Below are 27,037 nucleotides of genomic sequence, written 5' to 3'. Positions count from 1 at the left end.
ATTCTATGTCAGATATCCTCCCCGTCTGAGTGTTCACCTGCTGGAGCAGGTTTGAACCTGCAACCCTCTGGTCACTGGGCACATGTCGTTCAGTGAAGGCGGAGAAAGGACTCGATTAAAACAGATGTTTAAATGTTTGTGATGAAATGTGTGGCTCAAAGTGACAATTTGAGCCGTTTATGTAAACACAAAATGTATTTCCTTTAAAGCCACTTTTATCTCTAAAGCCACTTGTATGTATCAGTGTCACTTGGATCACGTTTGTGAGTCACTCGAGTGGTTTTTGTCTTATTTATGGTTTGTGACCAGCAGGGGTCGCCACACTGGAACTGTACAGACTTTTATCATGCGCAAATAAACGACTCTTCAATGTGTGTGTCACGTGTCAATGAAGTACAATGAAGTACAAGTACATTAAGTATTTCACTCTGGAGAGACTCAAACACAGAAAGGACCGTTTAGAGAGTTTTATTTTGTGGGTTATTTGGCGCTCAGACCTCGGCGGGAAATCATGGGCCCCACATAATGTAACTGTATTAAACATGTCCCCCCAGGGCCTGGAGACTGAGAGGGATGCAGAGGAGGGGGAGGGATGCAGAGGAGGAGAGGGGTGCAGAGGAGGAGGGATGCAGAGGAGGAGGAGGGATGCAGAGGAGGAGAGGGGTGCAGAGGAGGAGGGATGCAGAGGAGGGGGAGGGATGCAGAGGAGGAGAGGGGTGCAGAGGAGGAGAGGGGTGCAGAGGAGGAGGGATGCAGAGGAGGAGGAGGGATGCAGAGGAGGAGAGGGGTGCAGAGAAGGAGGGATGCAGAGGAGAGGGGTGCAGAGGAGGAGGGATGCAGAGGAGGAGAGGGGTGCAGAGGAGGAGGATGGATGCAGAGGAGGAGAGGGGTGCAGAGGAGGAGGGATGCAGAGGAGAGGGGTGCAGAGGAGGAGGAGGGATGCAGAGGAGGAGAGGGGTGCAGAGGAGGAGGATGGATGCAGAGGAGGAGAGGGGTGCAGAGGAGGAGGATGGATGCAGAGGAGGAGAGGGGTGCAGAGGAGGAGGGATGCAGAGGAGAGGGGTGCAGAGGAGGTGGAGGAATGCAGAGGAGGAGAAGGGGAGGTGGTGGATCGCAGTACAGTCTGGAGCAGCCGAGTCGACTGCTCGAGGGTTTAAATGGGACCGGCTGAGCTCCGATTGAGGACGAGGAACAGGTGCGATGTCCCAGAGTCCTCTGTCCTTAGCCCCTCCTTCTGTCCTTAGCCCCTCCCTCTGTCCTTAGCCCCTCCCTCTGTCCTTAGCCCCTCCCTCTAAGGACACTCCCTCTGTCCTTAGCCCCTCCCTCTAAGGACACTCCCTCTGTCCTTAGACCCTCCCTCTGTCCTTAGACCCTCCCTCTGTCCTTAGACTCTCCTTCCGTGCGGCTCGGGTGCGATGATGAGGCTGAGGAGACGTGTCCTGGACGTGGAGTTTGCACAGGCTTCATAAGTACAAATACTGGTAAAAGTACAAATACTGGTAAAAGTACAGATACTAGATACTGGTAAAAGTACTGAAATACTCGCCTGTAACCACAGTACAATCTAAAAAGTGCAGATTTAGAAGTATTTCACACAGAGTTTCAGAGTAAAATGTGGAGATCTTGAAGTAGAATTATACAGAAGCGACAGGATCAGTTTATGATGAAGTTTTACTCCTCATTTTGAATCTGAATATGATGTGTTTTTGTCGCTCTGGAACTCAAAACTGAAACATTTGATTTCCGGCTTTGGACGAGACAAAAGTGCAAAAAACATCTAATAAAGTCAGTTCTGCTTCAATAAATGAACAAATCCCAGGACTTGACCAAAATACAATCTTTATTCTTTATGTACATTAGATACATTGCAGTCGGAGGCTCGTCCGGAGCGACACTCAAACAACTCAAGCTGGAGAAACTAAACGTGGATTTGGCATTTCTGTCTTTTTCTGGCACAAACGTAAACTTCAGACACATTTTCATCATAAATTACATAAAGCGGAAGAAAACGGTTAATTATCGTAAAGAAAGGAAACGATCGCTACGGAGACGTGGTTTCAGGCTCAGCTCCTTTGTTTTACATCGAGGCTTTAAAAAAGGTGCAATGTGTAACTTTTCTGAGGGAGGGGCCGGCGCCCGTTTCCATGGAGACGTCGTAACTTCACCTGGAGCGCGACCAAAGGTAGATTTAGTCTTTTAAAGTTCAATTTATACTGATTCTTTGTGTTTTTAAAGTGATTTCACAGCATTTTGTTTGATTAAAGAGCGTTTTTGATTCGACGTCGTTGTCCATCGCCGCCCCCTGCTGTCTCCGGGCGGAAACGCAGCCGGACGAGACGACGTCGGCCGGACGACGACTCTCCTGAGAAACCCTCGCTCTTTTCCGCCCTTTTCTAACATTTGGCGACAGTAAATGTTTTTCTACGCGACAAAAAGAGAAAGAAAAACGAAAAACTCTTGTGTCCGTTCTCTGACAGTGTAGTTCCAGGAGCGAGCAGCAGGGGGAGCGCTAATGCTAATGTTAGCTCTGCATCAAAGCCAGAACAATGTGGTTAAAACTGCACAAATCGCTCAAGAAATGAAAATTGGAACAATACAATTTGAGGCTAAATATTTATCGTGTGTAAATTAATATATTTCTAGTGGGTAAAGTTGTGTGTATTTATTGTTGTTGGAAAATTAAATAACTTCTATAATCAATGAAATACACTTAGTACTTAAGTGTTTCATTCAGTTTTTTTTAACAATCTTCAACATTTGGACAAGGGTTTAAAGGACACTTTCTGTAGCGACATATTGCGCTTCAAAAGGCCAACCGTTGAAAAGTTACACAGTGCACCTTTAACTACAGAACGCCCTTTACGAGTCTGATATTTTTATAACAAAAACCAAACGATAGAAATAATAATAATCCATTCGCTTGCCTCATAAATACAGTCATATTCTCCTGCGTATTTTACACTCACTATGTACAGACAGCGGCGACGCAAAGTGCAGGACGCGCCCCCGACGACAGTGCAGGACGCGCCCCCGACGACAGTGCAGGGCGCGCCCCCGACGACAGTGCAGGGCGCGCCCCCGACGACAGTGCAGGGCACGCCCCCGACGACAGTGCTACAACAGCGTCACAGTCTGAGGTTATGACGTCGGGGCGATGCGAGTCGGCGTGGTAACGGAAGACTCTAAACAAACTGGCGGGTTCGAACGTGTCAATGATCAAATGTCATGTGTTTTTCAAATTACGGTAATTATTGGTAGAAAAGTAAACGGCGCCATCGTTTGTGCCGAAACGAGCTCGTAAAAAAACAAAGTCAAATCCAGCACAAATATCACTTCATACTGAAATAAACAAATACTTTTAAGAGCTTAACTTATACGTGATATCCTACGTTTGCGCCAGACGGCCATTTTGATTCGCTCTCGTCGTCGGCCAATGAGAGAGCCGTGTTCGTTCGGTAGATTTTCTTTCAAAATCATCCAAAATGAATCAAAACTCGATAAACAGCGACGAAATGTGCAGATATTTTTGTCGCTTTTCTTTGCTCGACACAATCTCGACTTTATGGACACGTTATTGCGACGCCCGGAACATTCCGCAGTGTGGCATTAAACGTACAAACTGCACAACGCTTTCTCCCGTCGTGTCTCCAGAGCTCCCCCTGGTGATCGACGGCGACGCTGCGGGAGGAAGGCGTTTGTCCTGAGGGCTGTTACTCACCTCAAACGGCCCTGAAACTCGAACGTGCGCGAGCGACGTGCGAGTTTAAAGCTTCACCGCGGAACATTCCGGACAAAGAACGTGACGGAGCCTTTGAGGAACGTTCTAGAGCTCGATTTAGAGTTTAAACTCCGCTGCGACGAGACACGTCCGGGCAAACGGAAAGTCTCCTTCTACGTTCTGTGTCGTTTTACTTTAAAAACCGTGTCGTTGCCGTGACGACACTGTGTGTTTACGTCTCTCACATTATTTACATTCACATGGTCTGTAGAGCACCCATTTCTCACACATTTAGAGGCTTTTGTTCAAGTGCCAAACCGAAGCTAAATTCATATCAAATGCATAAATGATCATTATTAACGACTCTTTTCTACTCGGACCAAACACGCGAGCACATAAATAATGAGCGCATAAATAATGAGCGCATAAATAATGAGCGCGTTTAGTGTGAAGCGTCTGGAAAACACGGGAGATAGAAATGCAAAGTAATAACGAGTTTGGTGTTTGTGGAGGTCATTTTAGTTTGAAGCAGGTCAGTTTGTGTTTAATCCATGATATAAATGTCGTTAAGTGTTTGTTGTTGTTTACTCATGATCTTTAAAGAACAAATAACGCCGCTCTGAAGCCTCGCCCCCCCAGAGACCCGGCTCGTGTGTGTGTGCGTCTGACCCGGGGAAAGGTCAAGCGCCTCTGTAGTGTTTAGAGTTCAGAGCGTGACCCGGGCACCAGCACTCAGAGAACCGAGGTTACGCTTTGTGACCCGGGACTCAGAGAACCCGGGTTACGCTCTGTGACCCGGGACTCAGAGAACCCGGGTTACGCTCTGTGACCCGGGACCCGGGTTACGCTCTGTGACCCGGGACTCAGAGAACCGGGGTTACGCTCTGTGACCCGGACCACTAGTCCCGCGTTTTCGGGACTAGAAGCGCGTCCGCTGAAAGGAAGTGGGACCGTAAACAAGGACGGAGGGAGTTTTTAGTTATAACTCCTCCCCCTTTTGGGCAGGACCAGTCAGAGCTCAGGGGAGGACAACGGCTGCCGCTCTGACCGTTTGTAAATGTCTGTGGGATGGAAGACGAATTGTCCGGATGAAGTCTTTTCTGCCGTGGACGACTCTCGGACCAACGTGGGATTAAATCGACCGTTAACGTGTTTTTATGTTCCGTGTGGAGTCAATAGTTTCAGATGATCATGCGTGTTCTGCCCGCATCAGAGACCTTTAGTCGCCCTGTCCCGGGGTCAAGACTCAACACTCGACTCAAGGGTCCTGGTCCAGTCCCGGTCCTGGTCCAGTCCCGTCCCGGGTTTAGTCCTGGTTTAGTCCTGGTTTAGTCCTGGTTTAGTCCTGGTTTAGTCCTGGTTTAGTCCTGGTTTAGTCCTGGTTTAGTCCTGGTTTAGTCCTGGTTTAGTCCTGGTTTAGTCCTGGCGTTGTAAAGGGTTATAGATGGGACACAGTCATGACTCGTGTCACTTCCTCCTCTGGTGAAGTCCGTCCTCTCGACTGAAGACGAGCTGGAGCAGGATCAGAGTTAGAACGGGTTGAAAGGGTCTCGCCCCTAAAAGGGGGAGCAACAGTGTGAAGCCTGAAGTCCGGTGATGTCATAAGGGTGTCATGGCGGTGAGGCCATCGCGAGGGGCGGGGCTAAAGTGTGATGAGGTCGACCAGGTTTCCTTTGGGCGGAGTCATGTTGTCGGGGAAGAAGTTCACCAAAGTGTCAAAGAGCTGAGTCCTCTGGGCGTAAGTCTGATCCACGTCTGAGAAACCTGAGGAGAGAAAAGTATGAAACTAATAATATGATGATTGGAGGACTCGGGCGTTTGGGGAGGGACTGGGGCGTTGGGGGGGACTCGGGCATTGGGGGGGTGACTGGGGGGGAATCGGGCATTGGGGGGGACTGGGGGGCACTCGGGCGTTGGGGGGGACTGGGGGGCACTCGGGCGTTGGGGGGGACCCGGGCGTTGGGGGGACCCGGGCGTTGGGGGGACCCAGGAGTTGGGGGGCACTCGGGCGTTGGGGGGGACCCGGGCGTTGGGGGGGACCCGGGCGTTGGGGGGGACCCGGGCGTTGGGGGGGACCCAGGAGTTGGGGGGGACTCAGGAGTTGGGGGGGACTCAGGAGTTGGGGGGGACTCAGGAGTTGGGGGGTACTCGGGCGTTGGGGGGGACCCGGGCGTTGGGGGGACCCGGGCGTTGGGGGCACTCGGGCGTTGGGGGGGACCCGGGCGTCGGGGTTTAGTCCAGGAGGTTAAAAGTAAATGCATTGACTCTTTAAATAAACGCGTTCTCACCCAAAGGGATGAAGTCAGAGCTGGACTTGAACAAAGCCGTCGGCAGCAGCTGGAACTGAAGAAAAACACACATTACAGGAATTTAACCGTTACACGACCAAATACAACATGGAGTACAACGCAGTAGTATAAGAGCACTTTTAGCAGTAGCAGCAGCATATGACCCACCACTCGTCTCGTCTGCGTTGGTTTAGAAGCAGAAGTAGTTAAAGCGTATATATCGTCTTTACGATTTTCTGCATACGCCACATTTACTTTCTTTTAACATTTTAGTAGTAGTAACCGTTGTAGCAGTAGAAGTTGTATAGTATTTGTGGTGGTAGTAGCAGTGTTCTCACCTCTTTGGTCTCGTCGGGGTCGGTGTGGTCCACGGTCAGACTCAGGTCGTTCTGCAGATACTTGAGCGCGGACAGAGGCTCGGACTGGGCCTTCTCCTCAAACCTACCACACAGCAGCACAGCATGAACAACGGCCACTAGAGGGCAGCACAGCATGAACAACGGCCACTAGAGGGCAGCACAGCATGAACAACGGCCACTAGAGGGCAGCACAGCATGAACAAGGGCCACTAGAGGGCAGCGCGGGATGAAGAACAGGATTAAAGCGCTCCCTACAGGTCGGACGACTCATAAAACTGAAATACAGTTAGGCCTTAGTTGGTTGGTTTACGGATCTGCCGCACTTAGATGATTGATTTCTACAATATAAATAAAATAAATTATATATTTTTTAAAATAAAGTACCGCCGACAACATAAAATAGCATTAAATGAAATGTAAAAAGCGGTATCAAGTCAAAAGATAAGAGTGCGTGAAGCAATTTCTCGCCAAACGCGGTCCCGGGGGAGAGCGCGCGGTCCCGGGGGAGAGCGCGCGGTCCCGGGGGAGAGCGCGCGGTCCCGGGGGAGAGCGCGCGGTCCCGGGGGAGAGCGCGCGGTCCCGGGGGAGAGCGCGCGGTCCCGGGGGAGAGCGCGCGGTCCAAATCATTTTAAACCCACTTCCCACATTTTCTTCAGCGCGTTTTGTCGTGACTTAAGGGTGCACCCTTAAACGTCAGTTCTGTCTGTCTAAAACACGCTAAATCTACTGTTATTATGGATCTATTATATTATTGACTGTTACACGCGCCTGCGCCTGTGTACAGTGGAGCAGTACCTCAAGGTTCAGAATAAGCGGTATCGCATGCGATGCATTCGTCAGAAAAGTGCTTTTGTATCGCAGCTTTTGCGATACAAAAATGTGTGTTCAATTGTATCACCAAAGCGCCTAAAAGTACTGATCACTCGTCAATCGATCGTCAATAACGGCATGACACATGTAGGATGTGTTGTCATGACGAGTCCCGCTGCTGCCTCAGATCGAGTCTAAAAGTGGGAGGAGCCACGTGCGCTAAAGTTAGCGTCACAGATTCGGACTTCTGAGGTCAATAACTCCTAAACACAAAAGTCTTTGCAGATCATTCACAGCCAAAATACTCATATTTCCACTGCAGTGACACAACCTCGTTTTAACAATCAGATGCGTATTTTGGGCTCAGCGAATCACACGGCTCCGAGACAAGTGCTTAGGGACCGTCATCAAATAGCAAAACAAAAAATGGAATGGAACGTCAAATAGAGCGGTACAATTTGAATAACGCTTAAAATACACCATGATGGTCGCCACAGCAACCTTTATTTTTCCATCAGAAGCTTAATGCATATTTTTTGTGAGTGTAAAGACAATTAATATGTAAATGAGACTCTGCAAATAGTCATCTGATGATGATGATGATATGGAAGAAAGTTGTAAATAAGGCCATCTGACTTTGTGTTGATTAATTTGTTCAACAACTAATTTTGTTTGCAAGTTTTCTGGTTTATTTAAAAAAAAAAAAAAAAAAAGTGTTTAAAAGTTAATAAGTTAAGAGTTTATTAATAGAATGTTTACAAATACATTTTAAATAAATAATTGTGTTATATCAATGGAAAATATTGATCGTTAGTCACTTTCGTGTTTTGCCATGCAATTATCAAATTGCTAAACAAATTTGGAAAAATTAACGGATTGTATAGCAGCTGCTGCTGCACAAGTGAAAATCCTTAATCTGAGCCCTGGTACCTGTACTTCCTGTGTACAGTGGAGCAGTACCTGTACTTCCTGTGTACAGAGGAGCAGTACCTGTACTTCCTATGTACAGTGGAGCAGTACCTGTACTTCCTATGTACAGTGGAGCAGTACCTGTACTTCCTGTGTACAGAGGAGCAGTACCTGTACTTCCTATGTACAGTGGAGCAGTACCTGTACTTCCTGTGTACAGAGGAGCAGTACCTGTACTTCCTATGTACAGTGGAGCAGTACCTGTACTTCCTGATGAGGTATCTGCAGTGCCGGAGCAGGTACTCCTTGGACGGGCGACACAGTTTCAGAGACCAGAAATCGTCCAGACGCATCTTGGGCGAACACGACTTCCCCGGGTTTCCTCCGAACAGATAATGCACCTGAGAGACAGAACCATGCTCACTGTTAAAGGCCTTTATTCATCCTCAAGCTGTTCTTCATGATTAGATACAGCTTTTCTAGAACATTCGTTAAAGCAAATGAGAAATGTTATCCATGCGTGTCTTATGTCACACTGCTGCCCTCTGCTGGCCGTGTCTTTTAAGGGTTCAATAAACACGACAAATCAAATATAAAACGATCATAGTCTCTTCAAAATTATTTACATTTGGAAGAAGGTAGATTACAACATTTAATTTTTTTTTTATTTTCCAGGTAGAAAAGTCTGTTAATTTGCTTTTCTATCACAGGAGGATGAAAAGAGAAAAGGGAAGTCTGTAATATATCCGTAGATTAAATGAAAATAATGCTTTTGTCTTCATCAAAAATGCTTATGATCTATTATTACAGAAAGAATTACAGAAAGAAAAGCAGTAAAACACTGTCATATATTTGTATCTGTCAAAGTTAAAAAAAAATTACATTAGATGAGTTTTGGCCCAGTAGTTGCTGGGTAGTGTGACGTCATCAATTATAAACAGGAAGTGCAATTAAAAACCTAGAAAAATGCACTATTCTGGGATAAAATTTGCCTAATTTTCAGTTCAAATTTAAAAATATCGATCTTAACTGTGTTGTCCGACCTGTAGGGGGCGCTCTAAAGCAGCCCTGACATCACTCTGTGTCGGAGCTTTTACCGCGACTAAACCACTTGGATCTTTTACATTTCGTGACATTCTGAAAGATTTAAAGGGCCTCCAGCTCCTTACATGGAGGTCAAACGCTTAAACCCGAGTGTGGCCCCTGAGGGTGTGGCCCCTGAGGGTGTGGCCCGCCTGACCTTGTGCATCTCGTCGTAGACCAGCTGGTGAGCGAAGCGCGGACATGGCTCCTCCTCCTGCAGAGCTTTACTGGGGTTTTCCTTCACGGCCTGATCGTTCTTGTAAACGCACGACCTGAAGACGCAAAGAGGAACGCTCACTTTCAAAACACAACTCCAGCTGCTCGTCAGTGTGTTAACACGGGTTTGACTGGACCATTTGAGGAGGGAACATTTGGCTTTTATTAAAGAAAATGGATGTATTTAAATGCATCAGTGTGAACAGTAGAGGTGATGGTGGCACTAGGATGGTTTGGATTCATGCAAAAACATCAGAAACAACTTTATTATCAACTACAACATGTATTATTTCAACACCATTGAACACAATTTGGACTTTAAAAAACACATTCCCTGCGTTATTGTTCTTTAAACCGTCTCTCGTTCCTTTGCTTTGGCATCTCACGTTTTAGAACTTAAAACATTCGCGACGTTCTCTCGGTCGAGCGTTCCCTTGTCAGGATTGGCGTCGGCGCTCCATCTACTGGCAGCGGAGGGAATTACCACGGGAAACGCTCGCCGCGACAGGCTAATGTGAGCACGCTAATGTGAGCACGCTAAAGTGAGCACGCTAATGTGAGCACGCTAATGTGATGAAAGAGATCCGTGATGATGGACTTGAAAACTAAACTGTTTTGGTGAGACTATCATCTGAATGGTGCGTCTCCCGTGACGATTGCCCTCTTTGGTCTTTTAGAAGCATTTTGGCCATAAACGACAGACGTCATTGTTCATTGCGCTCTTCTGGCTCCAGCTGTTTGTGACGAGGGAACAATGGTAAAAAGGTCAATTCAGCCTCGTATGTGTCCTTTAAAACCACTCCCAGGCCTCGCCCCCTCTTCTGCCCCTCCTCCTCTGCTCCGCCTCCTCTATGTTCTCCACCTCTGCCCCTGCTCCCCTGCGCCACCTCTTCTATTTTCTCCTCACATGCCCCTCCTCCATTATGTTCTCCTCTTCTGCGCCCCCTCCTCTTTCCTCCTCGTCCCCTCCTCCCCCTCTTCTATGCCTCCTCATCCTCTGCACCTCTGCTACTCCTCTGCTCCCCATCCTCCTCTTCCCCTCCTCCCCCCCTCCTCCTCTTCCCCTCCTCTCTCACCAGTTGTTGCGTGCAATGTCGTAGATCCAGAAGGAGTTGCGGACGTTCTCCTCGCGCTTGTCCTTGTCTTTGCTGAGGCCCGAGAGAACGTGGATCTCGTTGAGCTCCGGGTCGATGGTCGCCCGCTGCGTGAAGCCCGTCATCGGCACTGGGACAGAGAGAGCGCAGGAGGCGGGTCAGACGTGCAGGAGGCGGGTCAGACGTGCAGGAGGCGGGTCAGACGTGCAGGAGGCGGGTCAGACGCGCCGGTCATGGGGTTAAACGAGACTATGATAATGCTTTTCCTCTGGTGTTTAGAGACAAGTAATCGCGTGTTGTTTTTTTAGACAGACTTTAGTCAAATAATTTAGCAAAATAAATAAAATGCAAAGTAAATGCACATAATAGAAAGGTCTGATGTGACCGTGTGTCTAAATCAAACACAAACGCTCATCAAGAGACACAATGAGGTTTTTTAAGGATCAAGTCTCGTCATTAAACCAAATCAACGACAAAGTCCTAACTTAAAGCAGATCCAAGTCACATTTTCAGCCGATTGAACGCCTTCGTGAGCCCCTGAGATGGTTTCACGCGTGTATTCGGGGCGTTTGCAGTGCTCGTCGCCGCCCCCTGCTGTCTGAGAGGAACACTGACCTGAGGATAACTCCCCTGAGAAACCCTGGCTCTTTTTCTTATACATTTTGCAACGTGAAATGTGTTTGTATTTGATTACACAGACTTATTATGGTAAAGAATGACAGAAATGTGAGGATGTATTCTCACAAGGCGGCTTCAGGGGGCGCTCTCTCACTTCTGCTGTAATTACATATACATGACGTTCATGTCTGCGTTTATTGAAATGTTCTGTTTTAATTAGCAAATGAACAGATGAAAATAGCACATTTCTTGCTCTTCTGAGGCCAAACTAAATCTAAATCATATTGAAATCGTAAACTATTATTAAAACCATAATTATAACCACGTGGATCTTGAGACCAATTGATAAAAAACAGGTCGAGTGACTTAATGATTCGACTAATTGTGAAAAAAATAGTCCTAATCGCATTTTAATCGTTATAAAACAGACTCTAAAACACAAAAAGACCTTTAGTTGCAAAGACAGTGACAATTAATAGGTCAAAATGTCACAAAGACGTAACAGTTTATCAATATTAGACTTGGGTCAAAATATTCTCCATCTATAAGTATTTAGTCACCACATTTCAACGTTCATTTGGTTAAAAATGTATTTAAAAAGCCTCAATGTGCAATAACAAGAATCATTTGACGAGACGACAACTGAAATAATCGTTATCTTGATCAAACGGACTCAAAATAACAGACGACGGACGTTATGAAAGGAAAAATGTCACCTTCTTTCAACCTCTTTACGATAAACTCTCTTTACGTTAAACTCTCTTTGCTGTAATCCAAGTCAACATTTTGGCTCGGTCGGTAGGCAAATTCTTATTTTTTTTACTTTGAAGGCAAAAAAAAAAGATTCAGATTTTGTCATTTTTTGAGTCGGAGTGACCACCAGGGGTTAGGCTTCAACAGTCAATGACGGAAAACGTCTTTATCAACCCGATCAGGAGACTAAATCTCACGATTTTAAGATATTTCAATCGACCTTTTGTACGCTGCTATCCTTTATTTTGGTAGCGAAGGCGAGCGGGGGGAACATGCAGGGGACACGGGCGCCGCCATGTTTGTTGTGATGACGCTGCTGGGCGTGTTTCAATCCCAGAATGCATTTGCGTAAGTCAAATTTCACACCCTGACAGAGAAACACATGTCCTTTGTAGAGGTCAGTGGCGCCGACAGAGACAAACCAACTTGAAATGCAATGTGACAACTCCTGTGCGTGATCTGTTTTTATTACAGACGCATGTGGAGGACTGATAATGTGCGTAATCAGTCCTTTGGGATGAAAGAAAGGTTTACAAGCGTGATAAAAATAATCAACACGGTGGTTTAGGAAAGGCCGGTCGGTGAAAAAATGCTGATATTTTTTTCGGTCAGCTAGTTTCATAGCGGGTCGGTCGGGTTGCGGCAAACAGACATATTTTTCCTAGCCTTAGGTTAAACTCTCTTTTTACGTTAAACTCTCTTTTTACGTTAAACTCTTTTTACGTTAAACTCTCTTTTTACGTTAAACTCTTTTTACGTTAAACTCTCCTTTTACGTTAAACTCTCCTTTTACGTTAAACTCTCCTTTTACGTTAAACTCTCCTTTTACGTTAAACTCTCCTTTTACGTTAAACTCGCCTTACGTTAAACTCGCCTTACGTTAAACTCGCCTTACGTTAAACTCTCTTTACGTTAAACTCTCTTTACGTTAAACTCTCTTTACGTTAAACTCTCTTTACGTTAAACTCTCTTTACGTTAAACTCTCCTTACGTTAAACTCTCCTTACGTTAAACTCTCATTACGTTAAACTCTCTTTACGTTAAACTCTCTTTACGTTAAACTCTCCTTTCGTTAAACTCTCCTTACGGTAAACTCTTCACATTAAACTCTTCACTTTAAACTCTGGCGATCAGAAGGACAGCCGTTTCTCACCCATTCCCGAGTCCTTCTTGGTTCCGTCTGAAATGATCTCCACGTGATCTCCGTCCACGTCGTAACTGAAGAAGTCGTTGAGGTATGTCTTTGACCTCTGACCCCCGAACACGTACAGGCAGCGGTTTCTCTGTGGGCCCACAATTATGACTTTATACCTGTCGTACATATACATTATAGTTTTACACCGATTGAGCAGGTATTTGTGGAGAAAATGATTAAAAATATGTAGAATATGACAGGAAGTGACATCACACCAGGGTCTCTCATACAGGAAGTGACATCACACCAGGGTCTCTCATACAGGAAGTGACATCACACCAGGGACACTCATACAGGAAGTGACAACACACCAGGGACAATCATACAGGAAGTGACATCACACCAGGGACACTCATACAGGAAGTGACATCACACTAGGGACACTCATAGAGGAAGTGACATCACACCAGGGACGCTCATACAGGAAGTGACATCACACCAGGGACACTCATACAGGAAGTGACATCACACCAGGGACTGGTTCGCTTTTTATTTGTCAAATAAAACAAAATTACCAGATGAGTTTTTTTGGGTCAGTGTTTGCTGGTTAATTTCCTAGTGTGATGTTATCAATTACAAACAGGAAGTGGAATTATAAACCTAACAAATTGCAGCCCCTCCCCTCTGGCCGGGACCACAGCCCCTCCCCTCAGGCCGGGACCACAGCCCTGGACCACAGCCCCTCCCCTCAGGCCGGGACCACAGCCCTGGACCACAGCCCCTCCCCTCAGGCCGGGACCACAGCCCTGGACCACAGCCCCTCCCCTCAGGCCGGGACCATAGCCCTGGACCACAGCCCCTCCCCTCAGGCCGGGACCATAGCCCCTCCCCTCAGGCCGGGACCATAGCCCTGGACCACAGCCCCTCCCCTCAGGCCGGGACCTTAGCCCTGGACCACAGCCCCTCCCCTCAGGCCGGGACCATAGCCCCTCCCCTCAGGCCGGGACCACAGCCCCTCCCCTCAGGCCGGGACCACAGCCCCTCCCCTCAGGCCCCTCACCCGTGTACTCTTACTCACAGTGTGGAAGAGCATGCAATGTCCGATGCGCGACTGGATGTCCTCGGGCCCGGCGTTGCACGAGTCTTCCCTGAGCAGCCTCCAGGTGGCGCTGCCGCAGTGGAAGGCGTAGAGGCCGGAGAACTGCGGCTCTGTGGTGCGTGTGTCCTCCATGCTCCCGTTACACGTCAGGATCCGACCCCCGAACGTGTAGATCATGTGCTTCTCCGAGTCCATGCACATCTGGGGAGGAAGCGCCCGGAAGATCAAGAACGATGCGCACTTTTCACGATCGCGAAGAGGTACCAGCGAATCGACAATAACTTCATTACAAAAGTCTGACAACACGACTCTGGACGGGAAAAGGATGAATCTGATTGGTCCAACAGTAACAAACAAAAGCACAGACTTCTTCCTCGTCCTCATATACACAAAGTACTTCTACGTGCACCATTTAAAAAAACGAAATAGTCTTAAACCTGCTAAAACAGGACAACGCTCGTCTGTAGGCGTCGCCGCGTTTGCTCGGGGCCTTTCGACTACAGCCTGAACTAAACGCTGCGATTGGCCAGGCTCACAGCGGCGTCCCGGTTTCTCTCACCTGGTGGTCGAACACGAGCTTCGGCCCGCCGTCCGCCGCCGTGTCCTCGCTCAGCAGGCTCCACGCGTTCTGCTCGATGTCGTACCGGTAGAAGTCGCTCTTCAGACTCTTGCTGTTCCGGACGCTGGAGTCCAGGTACCGGCCGAGCGTGTAGATCTGCCGCCGCGCCGAGTCGATGCACATCTTGTGACAGGAGCGCGCCGACGGGCCGCTCTGAGAACCGACACCACACGCGCCACTTCAAACGCCACTCATGTGTATTCAAGGACTTAAAATGAGACCGCCACATGCATTTTGTCACTTCAAATAAAACAAAAAGGGTTCTGCACTTGAAATAATAGCACTGTTCTATTGGTAAAGTCAAAATAAACTCGATTCAAGATCATTACTAGTTAATTCAATCACTTATTGTCTAAAGTGTGAGGTTTATACATGCAAAATTACACCTTAAAGCTAGATGAATACACTTGTTTTAGAAAAATGACCTTGAAATCTTGAACTACGCATAATAGTCCTAGATATTCAGGGTTTATTTACTGTATTTTCCAGACTATAAGTCGCACCCTTTTTCATAGTTTTGGCTGTGGTGCAACTTATACTCCAGAGCGACTTATATGTGATATTATTCGTTATTTTTCACCCTGATAACCACAAGAGGGCGCTCTAGGCTCTAAGCGACGCAGAAGAAGAATCTGCACTTCCTCTGGAGTTTGTGGAGTTGTTTAGAAGTGACACAGAGGAAGAAGAATTCAGTGGATTTAGTGATTTGGGGTAAAACTGATGCTTTGCTAAACTTGTTAGCATGTTCTTTATGCTATAGTTATCTGAATAACTGTTCATATGTTACGTTAACATACCAGACACTTACCACAGTTCTGTCTGTGCCTCATGTAGCTGAAGGTGTTAGCGTTAGCATACGTACACCTATTCACCATGTTCTCTAATCTGTTGAAATGTCTGTTCTTGGTCAATTTCCCCCAAAAATGCAACTTAAATATGTTTTTTTTTCTCATCTCTATAATGCATTTTTTGGCTGGTGCGACTTATACCCTGGAAAATACGGTAGTTTAAATGTCTTGAATCTGGACAAACCAATCTGCCTCATCTCGTTTTAAGTGAATACATCTTGGTACATCTTGGTGTGTGAAATGTGACGAGTGCGGCGAGTGCACCTCCTTCTCCGTGTCCCGGGAGATGCAGGTCCACTGGTTCTCGGAGACGCTGTAGGCCCAGAAGTCGGCCAGGTCCTGCGTGCCGTCCCAGCCGCCGAACAGGTACACGGTCTCTGAGGGGGACAAACGCGTTCACACACTCCGCTCTGAGGTCCGCACACACTCCCCTCTGAGGTCCACACTCCGCTCTGAGGTCCGCACACACACCCCTCTGAGGTCCGCACACACTCCCCTCTGAGGTCCACACTCCGCTCTGAGGTCCGCACACACACCCCTCTGAGGTCCACACTCCGCTCTGAGGTCCGCACACACACCCCTCTGAGGTCCGCACAAACTCCCCTCTGAGGTCCGCACACTCCGCTCTGAGGTCCACAGTCCCAGTCCCTTTGAGGTCCGCACACACTCCCCTCTCAGGTCCGCACACACTACCTCTCAGGTCCGCACACACTCCGCTCTGAGTTCCCCACATAGTCCCCTCTGAGGTCCCCACACACGCTCCCTCTGAGGTCCCCATACACTCCCCTCCGAGATCCGCACACAGTCCCCTCCGAGGTCCGCACACACTCCGCTCCGAGGTCCGCACACACTCCCCTCCGAGGTCCGCACACACTCCGCTCCGAGGTCCGCACGCTCCCTCCCTCTGAGGTCCGCACGCTCCCTCCCTCTGAGGTCCGCACCCTTCCTCCCTCTGAGGTCCGCACCCTTCCTCCCTCTGAGGTTCGCACGCTCCCTCCCTCTGAGGTCCGCACGCTCCCTCCCTCTGAGGTCCGCACGCTCCCTCCCTCTCTCTGAGGTCCGCACGCTCCCTCCCTCTCTCTGAGGTCCGCACGCTCCCTCCCTCTCTCTGAGGTCCGCACCCTCCCTCCCTCTGAGGTCCGCACGCTCCCTCCCTCTGAGGTCCGCACGCTCCCTCCCTCTGAGGTCCGCACGCTCCCTCCCTCTGAGGTCCGCACCCTCCCTCCCTCTGAGGTCCGCACGCTCGCTCCCTCTGAGGTCCGCACGCTCGCTCCCTCTGAGGTCCGCACGCTCGCTCCCTCTGAGGTCCACACACGCTCCCTCTGAGGTCCACACACTTCTGAGGTCCACACGCTCCTCCTGAGATCCGCATGCTCCCTCCCTGAGGTCCACACACACTCCCTCTGAGGTCCACACACACTCCCTCTGAGGTCCACACACACTCCCTCTGAGGTCCACACACACTCCCTCTGAGGTCCACACACGCTCCCTCTGAGGTCCACACACGCTCCCTCTGAGGTCCACACACGCTCCCCTCTGAGGTCCACACACGCTCCCTCTGAGGTCCACACACGCTCCCTCTGAGGTCCACACACTTCTGAGGTCCACACGCTCCTCCTGAGATCCACACGCTCCCTCCCTGAGGTCCACACACACTCCCTCCCTGAGGTCCACACACACTCCCTCTGAGGTCCACACACACTCCCTCTGAGGTCCACACACGCTCCCTCTGAGGTCCACACACGCTCCCTCTGAGGTCCACACACACTCCCTCTGAGGTCCACACACGCTCCCTCTGAGGTCCACACACGCTCCCCTCTGAGGTTCACACACGCTCCCTTCTGAGGTTCACACACGCTCCCTTCTGAGGTCCACACACGCTCCCCTCTGAGGTCCAATGTTTTTCATTAAGATTAACGACAAGATAATTAAATATCTTGTAAATAAGAAAAGAAGCATTTTTTAACTTAATAAAACCAAACTTGTACTAATGGCAAATCTAAAATCAAGATACTTAATAACTTATTGTCTTAGTTAAAATTGCTGTGTATTGTGGCATATAACAGCTTACCGTATTCTCTGCACTATAAGGCGCACTTAAACGTATTTCATTTAACAGTGAGCCTTATATATGGCTGTGCTTACTGACCTCCAAGCGATTTTGTGCGATACACATTTTGTTTTTCGCTTAATGTGATAAAATTTAAATATATGATTATATTTCTGTGATGTATTTTATCTACATCATTAGTTTAAGAGAAAAACGGCATGTGAAAAACTGCATTTGTTTGCGTGTCGTAAATATGGGCCGAGGAATGTTCACTCCAGGGAGGGGTGTAACAGCCCCAGGGGAGTTTAGGTAAACATTACCCACTCTCATCTCTAAGGAAGAAAGACAGTTGTAAAAGCAAGTGATGTGAAGCTGACCAATGAGAATGTGACCCGCCTATTCCATAATTTCTAATAAAACCAACCTGCATGAGAAAAAACGTTGCGAGACGAAGGAGGGTCACCGGGCTGCTTACTACAGCCTTGGCGGCCCGGCCCGGCGGTTTCTCCCATGCATGCTACACAAAAGTCTGACGTTTCTGTGTCGTTTCCTATTCTAAGTTGAATTGTGTTCTCTGTGCGTTAAGGAATAGCATTGGTTTATGTCTAATTTCTTGACACTTAACGCGCCGTACATATGAAAAATGACCGAAAATACACCGTTCATTTCCAGTGCCCATTACAGTGCGGTAAATACAGTAAATATTGCTCTGTAGCTGAACACAACACGGCTCCGGGAGAGTTTTTTTGAACAGTGAATAGTTTTGACAGGCGCTTTTCTCACCCGTCTGTACGTCGATGACCATCTGATGACCGCCCCTCATCCCGGGCCGGTTATCGTCGTTATCGCCTGGACACGCGAGCGAGAGGAAGGCGTGACGGGAAATGGACAGAAGACACAAAGGAAAGAAAAGGGGCGGGAGACAAAAGCACATTAGTCCGTCCCAAACTCGGTAAAGGGGGCGTTAACGGTGCAGGGGGCGTGGCTCACTGTTGGGGTCTTCGCGCGGAGGCTCCTGGGCGCTCGTACTCTTGTTGCACTTGGGGATGATTTGGCTCCAGCGCGGCTTGTACTCCTGCTGACTGATGTACTGGTTAAACAGGCCGTCTGGACAAAGAGGAAACACCAGCGGTCAGACAGGACAGGACGAGCTGTCAGACGGGACAGGACGAGCGGTCGGACGGGACAGGACGAGCGGTCGGACGGGACAGGACGAGCGGTCAGACGGGACAGGACGAGCGGTCGCACGGGACAGGACGAGCGGTGGGACCGGACAGGACGAGCGGTTGGACGGGACAGGATGAACGGTCAGGTCAGACGGGATAAGACGAGCGGTCAGAAGGGACAAGATGAGCGGTCAGAAGGGACAAGACGAGCGGTCGGACGGGACAGGACGAGCGGTCAGGTCAGACGGGACAAGACGAGCGGTCAGAAGGGACAAGACGAGCGGTCGGACGGGACAGGACGAGCGGTCAGGTCAGACGGGACAAGACGAGCGATCAGACGGGACAGGACGAGCAGTCAGACAGGACAGGACGAGCGGTCGGACGGGACAGGACGAGCGGTCGGACGGGACAGGACGAGGGGTCAGACGGGACAGGACGAGCGGTCAGGTCAGACGGGACAAGACGAGTGGTCGGACGGGACAGGACGAGCTGTAGGACGGGACGAGCGGTAGGACGGGACGAGCGGTAGGACGGGACGGGAGAAGCGGTCGGACGGGACAGGACGAGCGGTCTGACGGGACAGGACGAGCGGTCGGACGGGACAGGACGAGCGGTCGGACGGGACAGGACGAGCGGTCGGACGGGACAGGACGAGCGGTCGGACGGGACGAGCGGTCGGACGGGACGAGCGGTCGGACGGGACAGGACGAGCGGTCGGACGGGACAGGACGAGCGGTCGGAAGGGACAAGACGAGCGGTTGGACGGGACAGGATGAGCGGTCAGGTCAGACGGGACAAGACGAGCGGTCAGAAGGGACAAGACGAGCGGTGGGACGGGACAGGACGAGCGGTTGGACGGGACAGGATGAGCGGTTGGACGGGACAGGATGAGCGGTCAGGTCAGACGGGACAAGACGAGCGATCAGACGGGACAGGACGAGCGGTCGGACGGGACAGGACGAGTGGTCGGACAGGACAGGACGAGCTGTAGGACGGGACGAGCGGTAGGACGGGTCGGGAGAAGCGGTCGGACGGGACAGGACGAGCGGTCTGACGGGACAGGACGAGCGGTCTGACGGGACAGGACGAGCGGTCTGACGGGACAGGACAAGCGGTTGGATGGGACAGGACGAGCGGTCAGGTCAGACTGGACAAGACGAGCGGTCAGAAAGGACAAGACGAGCGGTCAGAAAGGACAGTAAGAGCGGTCGGATGGGACAGGACGAGCGGTCGGACCGGAAAGGACGAGCGGTCGGACGGGACGATACGAGCGGTCGGACGGGACAAGACGAGCGGTCGGACGGGACAGGACGAGCGGTCGGACGGGACAGGACGAGCGGTCAGACGGGACAGGACGAGCAGTCAGGTCAGACGGGACAGGACGAGCGGTCAGGTCAGACGGGACAGGACGAGTGGTCGGACGGGACAGGACGAGCTGTAGGACGGGACGAGCGGTAGGACGGGACGGGAGAAGCGGTCTGACGGGACAGGACGAGCGGTCTGACGGGACAGGACGAGCGGTCGGACGGGACAGGACGAGCGGTCGGACGGGACAGGACGAGCGGTCGGACGGGACAAGACGAGCGGTCGGACGGGACGATACGAGCGGCCGGACGGGACAAGACGAGCGGGCGGACGGGACGAGCGTTCGGACGGGACAGGACGAGCGGTCGGACCGGACGAGCGGTCGGACCGGATAGGAAGAGCGGTCGGACCGGACAGGACGAGCGGTCGGACCGGACAGGACGAGCGGTCGGACCGGACAGGATGAGCGGTCAGGTCAGACGGGACAGGACGAGCGGTCGGACGGGACAGGACGAGCGGTCGGACGGGACAGGACGAGCGGTCGGACAGGACAGGACGAGCGGTCGGACGGGACAAGACGAGCGGGCGGACGGGACGAGCGGTCAAACGGGACGGGACGAGCGGTAGGACGGGACAAGCGGTCGGACGGGACAGGACGAGCGGTCTAACGGGACAGGACAAGCGGTTGGACGGGACAGGACGAGCGGTCAGAAGGGACAAGACGAGCGGTCGGACGGGACAGTAAGAGCGGTCGGACGGGACAGGACGAGCTCTTCTTCCTCACCCTTTACAGCTTTGTGCAGCTCTTCTTCCTCACCCCTTACAGCTTTGTGTGTAGCTCTTCTTCCTCACCCTTACAGCTTTGTGCAGCTCTTCTTCCTCACCCCTTACAGCTTTGTGTGTAGCTCTTCTTCCTCACCCTTACAGCTTTGTGCAGCTCTTCTTCCTCACCCCTTACAGCTTTGTGTGTAGCTCTTCTTCCTCACCCTTTACAGCTTTGTGCAGCTCTTCTTCCTCACCCCTTACAGCTTTGTGTGTAGCTCTTCTTCCTCACCCTTACAGCTTTGTGTAGCTCTTCTTCCTCACCCCTTACAGCTTTGTGTGTAGCTCTTCTTCCTCACCCCTCACAGCTTTGTGTGTAGCTCTTCTTCCTCACCCTTCACAGCTTTGTGGATGAGCTCCTCGCAGGCGTCGAAGTCTCCCTGCAGCACCAGGCGCTCGTGCAGGTGGGTGAGCATCGGGTGCTCCAGCGCAATGCGGGTTTTCTTCTGCAGCGACTCGAAGGCCTCTGTGTAGTTGTGCTGCCGGAAGTGTTTGAGGCACAGACGGATGGCCTCCTGCTCCCGGTACTGACGTGAACACAAGGGGGCGTCAGGGAGCCACGCACAAACAAGGCCCACAATATTCAGTCAGATTTAAGCACATTTGAGTTCAGTGACACGTGCGACCTGTAGAGGGTCCTTGGTTCAATGACACGTGCAACCTGTAGGGGGCCCTTGGTTCAGTGACACGTGCGACTTGCAGGGGGCACTTGGTTCAGTGACATGTGCGACCTGTATGGGGCCCTTGGTTCAGTGACACGTGCGACCTGTAGAGGGCCCTTGGTTCAATGACACGTGCAACCTGTAGGGGGCCCTTGGTTCAATGACACGTGCAACCTGTAGGGGGCCCTTGGTTCAGTGACACGTGCAACCAGGAGGGGCACTTGGTTCAGTGACATGTGCGACCTGTAGTGGGCCCTTGGTTCAGTGACATGTGCGACCTGTAGGGGGCCCTTGGTTCAGTGACACGTGCGACCTGCAGGGGGCACTTGGTTCAGTGACACGTGCGACCAGGAGGGGCACTTGGTTCAGTGACACGTGCAACCTGTAGGGGGCCCTTGGTTCAATGACACGTGCAACCTGTAGGGGGCCCTTGGTTCAGTGACACGTGCGACCTGCAGGGGGCACTTGGTTCAGTGACACGTGCGACCAGGAGGGGCACTTGGTTCAGTGACACGTGCAACCTGTAGGGGGCCCTTGGTTCAATGACACGTGCAACCTGTAGGGGGCCCTTGGTTCAGTGACATGTGCGATCTGTATGGGGCCCTTGGTTCAGTGACATGTGCGACCTGTAGAGGGCCCTTGGTTCAGTGACATGTGCGACCTGTAGAGGGCCCTTGGTTCAGTGACATGTGCGACCTGTAGAGGGCCCTTGGTTCAGTGAAATGTGCGACTTGCAGGGGGCACTTGGTTCAGTGACACGTGCGACCTGTATGGGGCCCTTGGTTCAGTGACACGTGCGACCTGTAGGGGGCCCTTGGTTACCTTGCTGTACCAGTTGAGACACGGCTGCACCACGTCCGGCTCCTCGATGCCGTGGAGCTCAATGAACCAGATGCTGAAGTTGAAGCTGGGGCCCCACGACATCAGAGGCACTGGAGAAACAAACCACCAGAAAATGAGGGACTCGACCCCGACCTGAAAGGTTACACGGTGAACCTTTAAATAAAGCAATGAAATGGAACATTTCTGACCTATTTTGACAAATCTGCAGGGGAACATCTGCTCGTCGATCTTGTGCTTCAAAGTAAACGTTTCTTTGTTGTAGTCGTTCTTAAGGCCACTGCGACGACAGACGGACAAAGGCAGCGTATTCATAAAGTCACAAAATATTAGTAATTTTTATTTCATTCAAACCCTCCAACCCCCTAATCCTGCTTTAGACTCGACGATAGTTCTGCTTCAGACCCAACGACCGACGATAGTTCTGCTTCAGACCCAACGACCGACGATAGTTCTGCTTCAGACCCGACGATAGTTCTGCTTCAGACCCGACGATAGTTCTGCTTCAGACCCGACGATAGTTCTGCTTCAGACCCGACGATAGTTCTGCTTCAGACCCGACGATAGTTCTGCTTCAGACCCGACGATAGTTCTGCTTCAGACCCGGCGATAGTTCTGCTTCAGACCCGGCGATAGTTCTAGTAGTTAGACACTGATCTAGAGAGCGTCGGTCAAGAAAACACCAGTCTAGAGAACGCGGATCCAGTCAGTGTGGGTCCAGAGAAGGCGGATCCAAAGAAGGCGGATCCAAAGAAGGCGGGTCTAGAGAGCGAGGGTCTAGAGAAGAGAAGGCGGGCCTAGAGAGCGCGGGCCGGCCTAGAGAGCGCGGGCTCTAGAGAAGGCGGGCTCTAGAGAAGGTGGGTCTAGAGAAGATGGGCCTAGAGAAGATGGGCCTAGAGAGCGCGGGTCTAGAGAGCGCGGGTCTAGAGAGCGCGGGTCTGGAGAAGGCGGGTCTGGAGAAGGCGGGTCCGGAGAAGGCGGGTCCGGAGAAGGCGGGTCTAGAGAAGGCGGGTCTAGAGAAGATGGGCCTAGAGAAGATGGGCCTAGAGAGCGCGGGTCTAGAGAGTGCGGGTCCAGAGAAGGCGGGTCCAGAGAAGGCGGGTCCAGAGAAGGCGGGTCTAGAGAAGGCGGGTCTAGAGAAGATGGGCCTAGAGAAGATGGGCCTAGAGAGCGCGGGTCTAGAGAGTGCGGGTCCAGAGAAGGCGGGTCCAGAGAAGGCGGGTCCAGAGAAGGCGGGTCCAGAAAGCGCGGGCCTAGAGAAGATGGGTCTAGAGAAGATGGGCCTAGAGCGTGGGCCTAGAGAGCGCAGGCCTAGAGAAGGCGGGTCTAGAGAGCGCGGGTCCAGAGAAGGCGGGCCTAGAGAAGAGAAGGCGGGCCTAGAGAAGAGAAGGCGGGCCTAGAGAAGAGAAGGCGGGCCTAGAGAAGGCGGGTCCAGAGAAGGCGGGTCCAGAGAAGGCGGGTCCAGAGAGCGCGGGTCCAGAGAAGGCGGGTCCGGAGAAGGCGGGTCCGGAGAAGGCGGGTCTGGAGTGGAGCTTCTTACCTGGATAACAGCTCGGTCATGTTTTCTTCGCTCATGCCTCCGAACACCTTAAACTTCTTCAGATTACACACGTGTGTTTTCTCATATTTCCCAAACGTGATGCTCTGAACTATTGCCGGCCGCTCCAGCTTCAAGATTAAAAACTGAAAGAGAGAAAAGCATCATACGCAGCAGTGTGAGAACATGTTCTGATAAAACACACACACACACACAGACACAGAGACACAGACAGACAGAGACAGAAACAGAGAGACTCTAAATTCAGAGAAAAGCTGTTCTAAACAAATGGGGGAAAGTGTTTGTAAAACTGGTCGAAACGTTACATCGTTACACAACACAAGCTCGTCCTGCTGACACGAGGCACACACGGAATGTGAGGTAGCTTCACATTCCACTGCTGCACACAACTGAACACAGCTACACCACATCACAGTCACTGCACACAACTGAACACAGCTGCATCAGTCACTCTGCACACAACTGAACACAGCTACACCACATCACAGTCACTCTGCACACAACTGAACACAGCTACACCACATCAGTCACTCTGCACACAACACAGCTACATCAGTCACTCTGCACACAACACAGCTACATCAGTCACTCTGCACACAACTGAACACAGCTACATCAGTCACTCTGCACACAACACAGCTACATCAGTCACTCTGCACACAACACAGCTACATCAGTCACTCTGCACACAACTGAACACAGCTACATCAGTCACTCTGCACACAACTGAACACAGCTACATCAGTCACTCTGCACACAACTGAACACAGCTACATCAGTCACTCTGCACACAACTGAACACAGCTACATCAGTCACTCTGCACACAACTGAACACAGCTACATCAGTCACTCTGCACACAACTGAACACAGCTCCATGATGATGACCGTTACTGACCTGAGGAGGATAGTTGCTTTCAGAGGACCATCGGGACGACTGGTCATTGGGTTTATCCACCAAGATATTCCTGAACAGAAAGTTATTTTACTGTAACTTGCAGCAGCAGATGGACACATCCTAAAGCAGTTATTAAAGGGGAAAGCAGGACATCGATTATTAGCTCCCCCCCGATATGCTTTTATTATGATTTGAATGTACTTTTTTTGGGGGTGTATTGCCCATTACACACTCACTGTGCACCACTTCTCCAGACAAGAGCGCGGGTCAGTGTTTGTGCTGTTTGGTTTGAACTGACTGAGCTGTGTGGAAGCAGCAGAGTTCAGTCATGTCGGAAATCGGTTAATACAAAATAAAGATAAATCATGAATGTGTCAGGGTCCGGAGTGTGGCAGGACGAGAGATCGACGCCCGCTCGGATCTCAACATGGACCTTATGGTGTCAATGCTGCAAAATGTTACAGATTGTGCACACGCAAAAATGTTTATCACTGTATTTGTGCGTTTCTCTCTATAAAATATACTTTTATTTGGTTTAGGTCACTGTATCGCTGTACTGTACATGCATTACTGTGTTTTTACCACAAGGTGGCGTAGCAAACGAAAGACCTTGCGAGGCATCGACTCTCGCATTGATAACCGGCTCAAAGCCTCAAATGGTTCACGAGGCTTCATTCTGCCATCACTAAACACGTCGCACATTGATGACATCACAGATCACTTTTTTTTTTCTTCAAATAATCTTCCCAAACTGCAACTTAATGGAAGCAAAACTATGAAAATAAATATGTACCACAAATATACAATTAGAAAAACAGGAGAACTTATATACGTTGTTGGTGTTATTACTATAATGTTTTTGTGAGAAATAGAAACACACAGAACAAGTATTACATTACAACTGATCGAAATATTAATGATTTGGAGTAACATTAGTAATAACACAAATCATTTCTGGAATAAAAATGTCAGTGAATTGTTTTTTCTATTACAATGATGGGCAAAGGCTGGAAAACTCAAGAGGCAGGTGCCACAACAAATGATGCTGCTAAAGCTAATTGTTTTTAGCTTCATTTTAGGGCTCAAACAGGAATACACACCCAATAAACAGATTTGATCACATCGTCATTAACAAAAGGGTTGAAAAGGTGTGGATTTAATGTCACATTCTGTTTGGAGCACCAGAACAGCAGCTGTGTCTGTTTTAAGCACAAAAATACCTGACATGTAACTAAGTATTATACAGCAAACAGCATCTAAATAAGTGGTAGGATGTGAATATAGTGTGTATATACTATTTTATTCAGGTCTATAAATACTTTTAGACTATTTGAGCTAAATACATGCAAAATAGCCCTAAATTGGTCACACTATTGATGTAAGCGGGGCAATGGGCTAATTTAAGGCTTTAACAACAATGTCAACAACATTTCTATACGAAACAAAGATTGGGTCACAAAAATGTATAGTATAATGAGTGGTGGCTGGGCAAAAAATATCCAAAATATGTCCAAATGGTGGATTACTTTGTATCACGTTGTTTTTATTTAATGTCAGCGCCTGGTAAATGCTAATGCTACATGCTAACAGCTCGGGTGCAGACGTGAGAGGCCTGTCTGGGATGAAAGGAGGAGGGAGTAGCTCCATCCGGCGCCGGGACCGCGAAAGCCGGTGCATTTGGTCACGTTCGCGGCGCGGGTGTTACTCACTCGGGCAGGTACGTGGAGGAAAAGGAGCTCCATTTGAAAACGCTGTAAATCAGGACTCTGCTCTCGGGAACGGCCGCCATCTTGACTGAAGAAAAACAAGCCGCGGGAGGAAGAACCGGAAGAGACCAGAGGGGGAGGGGCCAATCCTTAAAGGAGACGCAGACTTTATTCCGCGGCCTTAAAAGTGTAGACATCGTTTTGAAACTTCTTCTGTCGTTAGTTTACTCACATTACTGCAAATAACGTGTACTCACATTACTGCAAATAACGTGTACTCACATTACTGCAAATAACGTGTACTCACATTACTGCAAATAACGTGTACTCACATTACTGCAAATAACGTGTACTCGCATGTACTCACATTACTGCAAATAACGTGTACTCAGATTACTGCAAATAATGTGTACTCACATTACTGCAAATAACGTGTACTCGCATGTACTCACATTACTGCAAATAACGTGTACTCACATTAC

At 50.1% G+C, this 27,037-nt stretch overlaps 1 protein-coding gene across 2 annotated transcripts; it reads right to left on the bottom strand.

Annotated features, from left to right (window-relative positions):
* Positions 1-1,848: 1,848 nt before the first annotated feature.
* mkln1 (muskelin 1, intracellular mediator containing kelch motifs) lies at positions 1,849-26,688 on the bottom strand. Of its 2 annotated transcripts, none has more exons than XM_072453317.1 (18): positions 26,559-26,688; positions 24,850-24,919; positions 23,935-24,077; positions 22,586-22,674; positions 22,377-22,486; positions 21,227-21,419; positions 18,590-18,706; positions 18,383-18,448; positions 15,814-15,926; positions 14,642-14,854; positions 14,062-14,283; positions 13,002-13,131; positions 10,460-10,607; positions 9,325-9,439; positions 8,346-8,485; positions 6,345-6,447; positions 6,007-6,061; positions 1,849-5,482 (listed from the first exon to the last, which is right to left on the bottom strand). In XM_072453317.1, exons 1-18 carry the CDS (start codon positions 26,636-26,638, stop codon positions 5,361-5,363), a joined length of 2,229 nt encoding a protein of 742 aa, XP_072309418.1. In that variant the 5' UTR covers positions 26,639-26,688; the 3' UTR covers positions 1,849-5,360. The 2 variants fall into 2 exon arrangements, with proteins under 2 accessions (XP_072309418.1, XP_072309419.1); XM_072453318.1 differs by having other exon boundaries at positions 18,629-18,706.
* Between the last annotated feature and the right edge of the window lie 349 nt (positions 26,689-27,037).

Source organism: Eucyclogobius newberryi, unplaced genomic scaffold (assembly GCF_026437365.1).
Source record: "Eucyclogobius newberryi isolate DKJ021-1_F unplaced genomic scaffold, fEucNew1.0.hap1 SCAF_2, whole genome shotgun sequence".
Taxonomy (NCBI): Eukaryota; Metazoa; Chordata; class Actinopteri; order Gobiiformes; family Gobiidae; genus Eucyclogobius; species Eucyclogobius newberryi.
This window is presented reverse-complemented; position numbering and strand designations above follow the sequence as displayed.

Bases quoted from the DNA above. Each gene is read 5' to 3' on its own strand.
- mkln1 (XM_072453317.1), bottom strand. From the start codon at position 26,638: ATGGCGGCCGTTCCCGAGAGCAGAGTCCTGATTTACAGCGTTTTCAAA. The intron at 8,486-9,324 runs GTCAGGCGGGCC...TCTGTCTCTCAG, and splicing joins TCTACGACGAGATGCACAAG to GTGCATTATCTGTTCGGAGG. The intron at 6,062-6,344 runs GTGAGAACACTG...GTTTTTCTTCAG, and splicing joins ACCCCGACGAGACCAAAGAG to TTCCAGCTGCTGCCGACGGC.